This window comes from Benincasa hispida, chromosome 11, assembly GCF_027475165.1.
Source record: "Benincasa hispida cultivar pf3 chromosome 11, pf3_genome.v1.1, whole genome shotgun sequence".
Taxonomy (NCBI): Eukaryota; Viridiplantae; Streptophyta; class Magnoliopsida; order Cucurbitales; family Cucurbitaceae; genus Benincasa; species Benincasa hispida.
Genome location: NC_143488.1, coordinates 75,145,131 through 75,157,429, shown reverse-complemented (window position 1 = coordinate 75,157,429; position 12,299 = coordinate 75,145,131). Strand labels below are relative to the sequence as shown.

Sequence of the window (12,299 nt, the reverse complement as noted above, 5' to 3'; positions counted from 1 at the left end):
TTGGTGGGAGTTGAGTAGATTCAATACGGTTGTGAGTTTATCTGGGGTTGTAGAACTCCTTGTTGTATCTGAAGTAGGAAACATCAGCTGTATGCCCAAGTTTTCCACAAGTTTGGCAGGTTGGTCTGGTTGTGGATGCATTATTCCAATGACCACGACCCTTGTTGCAACCTCCTTCACCCCTAAAATTTTGTTGTTGTGTATATCCAGAAGAGTTTCGAGGGGTGTGTGCTGAAGGATTGGACTGATTATGCACAATGTTGGCTGAGGGTGGGCTGAGTGAGAGTGAGACATTAGTTATTCTGGTAATTCCTGTCTTGACAGTAAGTTGATACTCAAGCCTTTTCATATGACAGCAGGTCAGATTGCAGATCAGACCAATGTGTTGTTCCTTTGATTTGGATTGCTACTACAACTGGGTTATACTCTTCATCAAGACCAGCTAGCACTTGTGAAGTCAGATCAGAGGAGGAGACGGGGGAACCTGCAAGGGCAAGACCATCAGCAAAACATTTCATCATAGCAAGGTACTCACTTATTTTCAATGCGCCTTTGCGAGTTTGCTGAAACATTCTTTTGAGGTAATTTGTTTCAATTCTGGATTGGACTCCAACCAACTCTTGGATTGCTTCCCAAAGTTCTTTGGAAGTTTGAAAACCCATCACTTGTGTTTCTATCTCCTGGTTCATTGAGTTATAAAGCCAACCCAAAAAGAGTTGATCCACTGTTATCCAGGCATCATAAGCTGGATTTGACTGCATTTCGACATCAGAAACTGAGACAGTGGTTGGATCTGCACTGGAGCTTTCACCGGATGGACCACTGGTTGGAACTTGAATAAAACGATTTGGGTAAGGAGTTTCCCCAATTAGATAACCTTCCAATCTGTAGCTTCTTAGAATTGGCCACACTAGATTTTGCCAAAGCAAGAAGTTCGACCTATCCATTTTGAGGAATGTCACTTGGTTGAGAAGTTGATTTAGGGGAGGACCTGTGATGGTTCCATTGTTGGCAGCTCCAGAAAAAATAGGTGAGAAAAAGTTTGTAGAAGGATGAAAAAAAGATATTAGTTTATAATTGGATATTAGTCAAACATGAGAAAAAGTTTATAATTGGATTTAAACTTATTTTAGTCAAATATATTTTTTGATTTAGGAAGACGTTAGAGCATTTTAAAACATAAAATTTTGGGAGAATTGCTATTTTTAACCTAACAAGTTTTCACCTTACAAACTAACATATTTTCTAAAAACTACTTTTTCTAATTTTCTAATTTTTGAAATTTTGAGTGGAGGCCCCTGGAACACCATTTTGTCTTTCACAAGTATTTTCCATTTTATCTTTTTCTATTACAACATTTCAAATTCAACTTCAATTATAAACTTCGTGGAAAAAATCATTGAGATTTCCAATAAGGATTTGAAAATTTGATGGTAAAAAAAATCTTATGTGAAATTTCCCTTAAGAATTGTAAAATTGGGGGAAATTCATTAAATTCTAATTTTTACTAAAATTTTGTGATTTTTTTCATGAACTTAAATCTAAGAATTGTAAATAAAAAATTTTAAATTAGAACATCTAAACTAAGGGCATGTTTGGAAGTGATTTCAAAATTGTTAAAATTTGTAATACCCTGAATTCATGAATGAGGGGTACATGAAAGAACCGATATCACCTCGAATGAGAGGGATCCTGAAAATATGAAAGAGAATCCTGGAAATATGAAAGTATGGTTAAGAAATGCTTAAAAGAATTGAAAGTCAATACATATACTAATAATGTGCACATTTCTTTTTGGTAGCTCAATTGTAGAAACTCCAAAATTAAACGTGTTTAGCTTGGAGGAATCTTATGTTGGGTGACCTCCTGTGAGTGAGGGCAAAGCATCATAAAAGGACTCGTGTTGGTTGTCCAGCCAGACCGCAAGGTCAAAGCATCATAAAAGGACTCGTGTTGGTTGTCTCGCCAGACCGCAAGGAATATTGGGGCCATCAGGTACCAAATCTGAATTTCGAATCCTTGACCTAAAGTGTTACAAATTTATTTTTTATCATATTCAAAATCATTCCAAAACTTGCTTTTAATAATCTAAAATTAATTTTGATGAGATGAAACGTTTAAAAGTGTAACATTAAAAAAAAAAAAAATTGAACGTGACAAAAGTTTTAACTTGTTTTAAAAACACTCCTAAATATGTAATTTAGAAGTGATTATGATATGTTTAAAATTACTTCAAAACTTGTAGACTCCAACCATGAATAATTATTCGATTTCAAAAATTAAGTTAATAAATACTATTTTTAGAGTTTCCATTTATGACTATCGATTTGAATGTTTATCATTCACTTTCTACTTACGCAAGTCCATTTTTAAAAACTTAAAAAAAAAAAATTCCTGGTCAAAAAATCTTTAGACAACGATTTTTTTTAGATTGGTAAAAATCATAATAGAATATTTGTGAGAATACAACCTAAATTTTAAAAACATCAAACATAAAAATAAATTCAAATATTTCGAATCAATTCTATTTCAAAAGCACAAAGCAAATACCACTAGTAAAGTAAATGGACAAAAAGTGGTAATTTGACTTTAACAAACAGAAAAAACTTATTTTATTTTTAGGATAAAAAAATATTATTATTATTATTTTTTAAAAAAATTACTTTTGGACTTCAAAACTTTTATAAAGTAAGAATTTAGTTTATAAACTTTACATTGTGACGATTTAGTCTCTGTACTTTCAAATTTGTAACAATTTAATCTCTAAAATTTAATAAATAAAAAATGAGTACATATATTTTGAAAAATATAATAATTTAATTTTTATTATGAAAAATTCCTTTGAAATTAAGTATTAAATTTTATTATGCAACGTCCTAATCTTTATAGTTTATAAAGACAATTAATTTCTGATCAACTTAAGGACCTACCTACATAAATTTTTTTTGTTAGGGATCAAAATATTATTTATTAAAATTTAGAGACTGCAACGTCATAATCTTTATAGTTTATAAAACAATTAATTTTTGATCAACTTAAGGACCTACCTACATAAAAAATTTCGTTAGGGATCAAAATATTATTTATTAAAATTTAGAAACTAAATCGTTATAAATTTAAAAATATAGAAAAAATTTAGAGACCAAATGATTATTAATAAAAGTTTGATGGACTTAAAAGTGGTTTTTTTTAAGGGTTTGAATTGAATTTTCATCAACCTCCCACCGAGGAAAACACGATATATAACAATACATACATAGAACCCCCACTCTGCATGCAACCAGCCGCCATTTGCAGCCACGCCAACCGCTGAAGTTGCCCGAAAGTCGCGGTATCGTTCTTTGTTTTCAAACCAATTTTCGTTTTCTATGCCACAGTTTCATCCTTCCTTCCTTTTTCTCTCTAAGATTTTCGTTTCTTCTTCCGATTTTCCCGGATTCCTCTTCTTATCTTTCCCATCGACCGTTTGGTTGACGAGAAAAAATTCAAGAAATCGCTTAAAATAATAGCCGAACAGTCAGTTTTTTCTTTGTTTGGATTCGCTTCATCTCCTTCCACTTTGAGGTAACTTTTATTGAAATCTGCAATGGTGGTGTTGTTTTTGCCCAATTTCCGTTTTTATCGCATGCGTCTCTGAATATTCCATTGAAATTTCAGGTGTTTTAGGGTTTTTTTTTTGTCATTATTGATAAGGTTAAAGATGAAATTCGGAGAAACGTTTATGGAGTATTTACACGGAGATCGTGAATGGTTCTTGGACAAATGTTCGCATGTTGAGTATAAGCGGTTGAAGAAGGTTCTTAAGAGCTGTCGGACTTGTAGACTTAATGATTCTTGCACAAATGAATGTGAATGGAAATCTTGCCCATGTAAGATTGTTAATACATCGTTTTCTTTTGAGTTTTTAGCTGGTTTTGTCTTTGATCGTTGAACATTGAAATTGATTGAATATTTCACTTTGCAGTGTGTGATCAGTTGTTCTTCTCGGAGTTGATGAGGGAAGCCTCGGATATTGCGGGGTGTTTCAGTACAAGAGTTAGACATCTTCTTCATCTTCATGTTGCTGGCGGAATTGAGAGATACATGACGCGATTGGTTCATTGCTTTAAAACTGATCAAACCACGTTGATACAAGAAGGCCGCATGTTGATTGAATATGTTACAATGAATGCTATTGCTATCCGAAAGATTCTTAAGAAATATGATAAGGTAAGTTTTGGTCTAAATAATATTTTGAAAATTTGTGGATTTGTCATTCGAGTTTGTTTGTTTGTTTCAATTTAAGAACATAATTTTTGTGTGTTTTAAATAATCGACTATAGGTACATAGCTCTGTAAACGGAAAGAACTTTAAGTTGAAAATGCGAGCTGAACATATGGAGCTTTTGCAATCCCCTTGGCTTATTGAATTGGGTGCTTTTTGTTTGAATTTTAAAGGAGCCGATGGTGGAGATTATCCTTCAGGATTCTCCACTCATTTTTCTGTTGATGTCGATGTGGCACCGACAATGACATTGATGCTTCCAGATTCTATAAAGTTGGAATATGATCTTACTTGCCCTATATGCTTGGTAAATTTTCTGCTCTTGGTTGCAATCCAAAGGGATGACAGTATTTGGAGTTTATTTGATAAGACTTTGAATTATATTGATGTTACAGGAAACATTATTTGATCCATATGCTTTGGGTTGTGGGCATCTCTTCTGCAAATCATGTGTTTGTTTAGCTGCTTCAGTGATGATTTGTGATGGACCGAAGGCTGCCAGCCAGGAGTCTAAATGCCCGGTTTGTAGAGAGGTTCGTGTTTAGTATTTGAAGCATTTAGATTATTTTCCATGAGCTGTTATGATTTGAAAAGTTTGAGAAAAAGACGAACCCGGGAGAAAAATTAAATGTCATGTCATGGATCAAATTGATGCAGTAATACCTTTGGGATACTTGACAAGTGGAAATATCGCCATTGTTCTTTTTTGACTTAGTGTATCTTCACAGCCTCAAAACTATGTTCTTGAACTCTTCCTGGCTTAAACGTGTCTACAATGCTAATTTGCTTTTTAAAATCTTGCTATGTGCTTTTGCTCACTGGTTATATTTCTGTTATTTTTTCCAATGAGAATTCGTCATCTGTTTCTATTTTTATGAGAATGTTTAACCATCATGCTATTTACATGGCCATTTTTCGACGTCCTTCTGCTGTTTTCCCCAACACTTGCATACTCATAAGGAAAAGAGAAGTATAGGAAGGAAGAGTTTGTTTAAAAATGTTGCTGTTAAAACCAAGAAATAACAATTTGTTCTGTGCTGTTTGCTTAAAAATGTTGCTGTTACCTCTTAGCAGGAACTTCATCTGACGCTTATAGTTTATCTGCTACTGACTTCCGTGTTTCTTCGGTGTTTAAGAGTTTGTTTTCTTGTAATGAAATGTTTCCAATGTTTGGAAGGACAATACACTACTTTTTTCCCATTTTGTTTCCCTTTCTTTTCTTAGATATGGTTTAAGAAAGTTCATCTCTTTCGAACGTTCTAGTTCCGATCAACATAACATTTATGTGGTGAGATGTTCTGCTTTATGAAAAACTACAAGTTCTCTTGAGCAGAAGAATTTAGTTATAGTGTCAATCTCATATGACAGCACGATCTTGCACTCTTGACTGTTATTTGTTTCTAATGCAGGCTGGGGTATATCCTAAAGCATTGCACATGGTGGAACTGGATATGCTATTGAAAAGAAGGTCTGAAAATTCAGAACCTCTTTCCTTCCCATCACTTCGTCTCTCTAGAACTTAAAAATTATCAATTGCATCATTATGCTTTTAATTAATTAATACTAATATCCTCAAAATGCTGACTTAAAACATTCAACAGTTCTTGAGTTAGGATGTGTTCTATTGTCTGGGGGCTTCGGAGAGAAAGAAACAATAGAATCTTTTGTTTTCTTTTTCTGGGTTGTTTTTTAAGTTTTTTTTAAAAAAACATTTCATCAACAGTTTTAACACATGATAGGGACTCGTCTAAGGGCACAAGTCTCAAAATTTAAACGAAATGCAAATCCAAATATAACTCACTAACTCAATATTTCAAAACTACTTTTGTCCTGTTCAAATCACTCCGAGACATAATTTGAATCACTCAATATTTAATTTAACATTCTTATATATAATTTTCATATCATCAAAATTGGTTATGAATGATTGAGAGTCTATATTACATGTGTACAGGTGTAAAGAGTACTGGAAGGAGAGACTGGTGGCAGAACGAGCCAGAATGCTGAAACAAACGAAAGATTTCTGGGATTCCCAGACTAGATATGTGGTCGGGTATTAAAAATTTACACTACACCATATCATCTTATAATCAATCTGATATTTTCTTTTATGTAACATCAGCTGCCTTTGTTGCCATTTGGTGGAGTTGGTGGCAGCAACTTGTGTTTTTGGAATAACGTTGGTTGTTGCCTTTTTATGCAAAGAAAAAAGCAAAACCAGGCGTGCAAACATATGGATGTGGGGACTCTCGGAGTAAGAAAGTATTGACTTTGCCTTTGTTTTTGTCATTTTTCCTTATCCATCCAAGAACAGATGCGAAGTATATGATTCATATGTTTTTTTTTTTTTTTTTTTGGGGTCTTGAATTTCTTCAATTGAAAAAGAAAAGAAAGAAAAAAACAGCTTCTAATTGTGCCAATTGTGTAATGATTACATGTGACATTAAGTAGTGGATTGTTTGGTGGTAATTGTGAAAGCATAAATAATTATTGTTTTGATATTTGCTTAGTTATATTAATGTATCTTTAATAATTAAAGTATAAGGTGGCCGGTGGTTTAGATAGGATAAATGTGATGAATATTGTGGTTTCAATAAAAAATTAGCAAAAAATTTGACATTTGAAAACTATTTAGATATATAGTTAATTTTTTTTGTCTTTTCTAGAATTCAGTCTGTTGAGAATACGGATTCTCTCTCCTCAAAAGCAAAAAATTGAACATGTCAAAGGGAAGTCTACCGTTGTAAATATGGATATGGAGAAAATATAATATAATAATGTATTTATGTACAATATTAAATATATAAAATATAATCTAAAATAAAATAATTAAAATCATAAATAATTAAAATTAAAATTTGATATGAAAATTAATAAAATTTTGAAGTGGATTTCTCAGTGTATTATATTAAGATCCACCAATTGTAACTATTTATCGACAAAGTGACGAGTAGTATGTGGACTTACATGGATACCAAACATGACATGATTTTTATAACACTAAGCATTAGACATCTATTTTTATGATATTTATAATACTCTTTTTTAGATGTCCATATATATATTAAATATGAAAAACCGTGAAGGAAAAAAAGTATATATTTCATATAATACATACTCCTAAAAGGATACAATATATTCTCCCCCTCACGATAACATCATTTAAAATCTCTAAGTCATTGTATTCCAATGTTGTATACTAATTTTTTAAAGTTGCGATTGACAATGCATTTGTAAATAAGTAACAGTATGTCACCATTTTCTTCATGATCATGAGTGTAGAAAAGCTTCGATAAAATATGTTTTGTTCTATCTCCTTTAATATATTCTTCTTTGATTTGGGTTATGCAAACAGTGTTGTCTTCGTATAATATTGTTAGAAATTTTTTATTAGAAGTGTCATGATATCGCAATTCATCCACATGTGAACAGATAACTTGTTTGAGATCTTTGTGTGGATCAGATAAATATCTAGAATTTGCATAATCAACTAAATTAAAATTGGATATATTTAAATAAAACAAACTCATATCGACTATTACTCGGAGATAATGGAGTATATGCTTAATTTTGTTCCAATGTCTCTTTTGTTGGAAAACAATTATATCTTGCTAAGAAATTTACTAAAAATATAATATTTGGTCTTGTATTATTAGCAAGATACATAAGTGCACCAATTGTACTTATCTGGTCTTCAGGAGTTCCAATTATATTCAATCATCAACATATACAGATATTGGTTATTTTGATATCATTTTTTCAATAAATATCTACTCAGGCGATTGTACGATGTTTCAGGTACCATAAATCCTTTTGGGATTCTCATATAAATATCATTATCAAGAGATCCATATAGATATGTTGTGACTACATCATAAGTGCATATCCAAACTTTTATACATAGTCAACTAATTAAATATCTTAGTATAATTGCATCCACCACTGGAGAATGTCTCCTTATAATCAATACCACGTCTTTGTGAAAAACCTTGTGCAACTACTCTTGCTTTGTATCTTGTGACCTCATTACTTTCAATTTTTTTTTCTCACAAATATCCATTTGTATCCCACAAGTTTGACACCTTCTGGTATCCAGACTATTGGTCCAAAAACCTACCGTTTGAGAGTTTAATTCTGCATCGATTGCTTCTTTCCACTGAAGCCAACTTTTTCTATGTTGAAATTCTTCAATATATTTTGGTTCAAGATCCCTATTTTCAGATATAATATCAAGAGCAACATTATATACAAAAATGTTGTTAATAACTATATCAGTTCGATTTCATCTTTTTCCTATCATGACATAGTTTATTAAAATCTCATTATCTTTAGGTATTTTTCCTCACTAGTCATGTCAAGGATTTCTTCATGGGTATTTACATCCTCAACCAAGTCTTTTTTACTATTAATTATTTTTCGTTTTCGAGGATTTTTATCTTTAGAACCCACTGGTCTACCACGCTTCTGGCCTGTTCCAGACTCATTAGCGACAACTTATTGTGTTGGGATATCAATTTTTTATGGAATATTTGCAGCTAACATATGTGACTTAGTTATTACCTTTGTATCTCTAAATGCATATGGTAATTGATTTGCTATATTTTACAAATGAATTATTTTTTGAACTTCAAGTTCACATTGATATGTACGGGGATCTAAATGAGATAATAATGATGTATTTCATGAAATTTCTTAATTCCTCCCCCTAATGTTAGAAATTTTGTCTCATTAAAATGACAATCAACCAATCGTGCAGTAAATACATCACCCGTCAGAGGTTCAAGATATTTAATAATTGATGAATGATGGGGAATCATATCCAACATATATTAGGGTCCTTTTTAATATAAAAATATTTAAAAATATTTATACTTTATAGCAAAAAGTTACAAAAGAAGTTCCAAAAGTATAAGCACTTTTGTAACTTTTTACTATAAAATATAAATATTTTTTAGATTTTTCTATTTATAAGAATTTCTCACATATATTCCTAACCTCTTTTGAGAAGCTATGTGTTGTGGTGGAGCAATTGAAACATATATCGCACAACCAAAAAGACTACAAAAAGTCTAAGATTTTTAATAATATGGGTTGTCAGGACTTTCGAAAAAGGCTATAAAAAGTCTTTTATAGTCTTTTTCTTTAACTATTGTATCCATTATTTCTTGTAGTGTTTACTAAAAAAAAAAATGAAGATAGATAAAAGAAAACAACAACATTAAGTCTAAATATTCTCAAAGTCAAAAGAAACACTGGATGTTCCACCAATTGTGTTAATCTTCTCTTAAGAAGATTCAAAGAAGTCCGCCACATCCAAATTTATCAGATGGGATGGATCAAATATGTCATTATCCTGATATGCAAAATTTGCTTTCACATTTTTCTCTTTTTCCTTCAGGGAGGCTTGATAGAGGTCACAGGTATGTGACCAATCATTCCACATTGGCATTTATTTTCAACACTCTTTGAAATTTTATCTTGTGGAGCTTTTCCTTTGTAATCATCATTTTGTGTGGTTCTTTTAAAATTTAAATGATTAAAACGATCCCCACAAAAATAATAATTATTTCTTCCTCTACCATGGTCATAATCTCGACCACAATCATGACCACAACCTCGACCACCACTACTACAGAAATTGGATTACGTGACATTTTTCCAATGTCAAGTAAAGGGTATACTTGACGCTTATAAAAGCGTCGAGTATTCGACTGTCAAGTATAATGTGATAACTTGACTTTGAAAAAACGTCAAGACAAATGTTTCTTGATACATTTTTTCGTGTCAAAAAAGATAATACACTTGACATTGGCGTATGTCAAGTTTATTGATTTTTGACATTGATTATGTATCATATATGATAACTCTTGATGTTTTTTATTTGTCAAGTATATGTCTTTTTTTTTTTCTTTTTTTTTTCAAATTAAATGCCCCAATTGATATTCTCATTTTTTGCCTTGTATTCCAACAATACAATTATATCAACTAAATAAACATTATACATTTAAGATCTATCAACTCAATATATTCACTAAAAATTGCTTTTGTATACAAAACTCAACTTTCAACAAACACAAAAGTGACAAATTTTTTAACAAGTAACCTCTCAACAAAGTACATTATTTAATATATACATTGAGCTTTGAAGTCTAAAGATCGAGAACTAAGGGTTAGGCAAGCCATGTTTAAGCAAGTCAACCTACAAAATAGAATAAATGGCGATAACATCAAATTTCAAAATATAGAAATAAGTGTTAAGATACAACAATGACAAAAATTCACGCATAAGAAAAAAGGTACATGATTGGCTTACTTTATGCAATGGAAAAATATCATACTCGAAACTTAAAAATATCTACAACTTCAAGTTAGGGACTTCTAGGATTTCATTCATTCTCTTTTGACCATATCCAGCCTCAGGAGGAAGCATTACCTTTCGCTGCAAAAAGGAGGAAGATGTGAGAGATTTGAGAAAATATAATAAAGAGGAAAAAGATATCAACAAACCAAGCATATGCTAAAATTTAAAATAGAATAATGCAGATACCTTTCCTCCAACTTTCACAACTTTCAAGCAAAAACGACTTGACACAGTTGTAATCCTCTATAAAGGCAATCAAAGTATATCTTTAATAGAAAACTAATACAAGAATCAATGAGTAGGAGAGAATATTGGAATCCCAATCTTATCTACAAGCAATAAAAAATTTCTTTCAAATCTCATTCACCAAAATAACCAATTAACTCCAAATGGATTACCCAAAGTGTGGCTTGATTCGAATGCCACTTCAACACCACAACTAAGTAATCCGACCTACGAAAAGTTCAATAATAATGATTACAAACCCAAATTCTAGCAATTATGTAATCATTCCAAAAGAGTTTCAAGGCCTTAATAACTATCAAAACTTCCAAACATCATTAACTTTGCTAGACAGTGGCTCTCATCCCTTAAAATCTTTGAATTGAATATAAAAAAATAAAAATAACTCAATTATTAGGCCAATTCAACGGGTAACAAAGAAATTTTAATACTAACCTCCAAACTTACCAAAACCTTACCAAGATCGGTATCAAACCTATTGGACAGCAACTCAACTCCTTCCAATACTTCAAAATCAATCTCATCTTCAAACATTCAAATAAGCAAATGATTACAGAAGATGCTACAATTCTTCATGGCTAACTCCTAGACTAACAAGTCCTCAGATTCATGAAAAACAAACTTACCCAAAGTATTTACTCAAATCGATGCTTCACTCGAGCCTCAACACGAAATTCAATGCAGATACAAGCCAATTTGAAGGGCCTCAACCCAAATCTAAAACCCAACCAAATATGAAACCCATGCCAGACCAATGGGTATAACAAATTAACAAGAACCCACTAACATAACCAAGAGGAACCAACTTACACAAAATTTCACCCAACTCCACGATCCGGTGAAAATCCCAAGGAACGACGATGGTTGAGGTTGAAACAGTGGATCCAATGGAGGACTGATTGGATCTAGAATAGGGGCAGTACGATTGTACAGAAAACGGCATCTCGCGCAAGGCTGGGCGACTCCAAACGACGTGCGGCGGTGTCGCGGTGGCTGGGGCGCGAACAACAACATCTAGTCAATGCGAATGCTCCTTCCAGCTTGGGCGAAGGAGACGAGCGGCGACGTCTGGTCATGCAAACGACTAGGCTCAACGGCGATGGACAACTTTGACTAGACGCTGGAGGAGCAGCTGGGGCTAGTGGGGTGCTGCGAAGATAGGGTTTCTCGGGGGAGGGGGGGGGTGCGAGAGAGAAAATGAGGAAGGGGGTTTTAATCTAGGGCATTTAACCCTTTTACTTGTTTAAAATAATAAGTTAATTGTTTTTTTTTTTTTTTTATAATTTACTTGATACGAAAAATGTGTTAGGTAAGAATTTCTTATACTTGACACGAAAAACGTGTCAAATAAAACCTTATATTACTTGACACAATACGAAAAATGTGTCAAGTAATGATTCGCATGAAAATATCTGAAACATTCTATCAATC

General features: G+C 32.4%; 2 protein-coding genes across 4 annotated transcripts; one reads left to right on the top strand and one right to left on the bottom strand.

Annotated features, from left to right (window-relative positions):
* Positions 1-335: 335 nt before the first annotated feature.
* Positions 336-947, bottom strand: LOC150032896 (uncharacterized). Its single transcript, XM_090307072.1, has one exon. It carries the CDS (start codon positions 945-947, stop codon positions 336-338), a length of 612 nt encoding a protein of 203 aa, XP_090163198.1.
* A 2,268-nt stretch (positions 948-3,215) lies between these two features.
* Positions 3,216-6,765, top strand: LOC120089990 (SPX (SYG1/Pho81/XPR1) domain-containing protein / zinc finger (C3HC4-type RING finger) protein-like protein). Of its 3 annotated transcripts, none has more exons than XM_090307462.1 (8): positions 3,216-3,564; positions 3,658-3,869; positions 3,965-4,209; positions 4,323-4,571; positions 4,660-4,797; positions 5,674-5,732; positions 6,219-6,312; positions 6,387-6,765. In XM_090307462.1, exons 2-8 carry the CDS (start codon positions 3,701-3,703, stop codon positions 6,531-6,533), a joined length of 1,101 nt encoding a protein of 366 aa, XP_090163588.1. In that variant the 5' UTR covers positions 3,216-3,564; positions 3,658-3,700; the 3' UTR covers positions 6,534-6,765. The 3 variants fall into 3 exon arrangements, with proteins under 3 accessions (XP_090163588.1, XP_090163587.1, XP_038903375.2); XM_090307461.1 differs by having other exon boundaries at positions 3,230-3,564; positions 3,694-3,869; XM_039047447.2 differs by having other exon boundaries at positions 3,230-3,564; positions 3,694-3,869; positions 6,219-6,553.
* Positions 6,766-12,299: the final 5,534 nt, after the last annotated feature.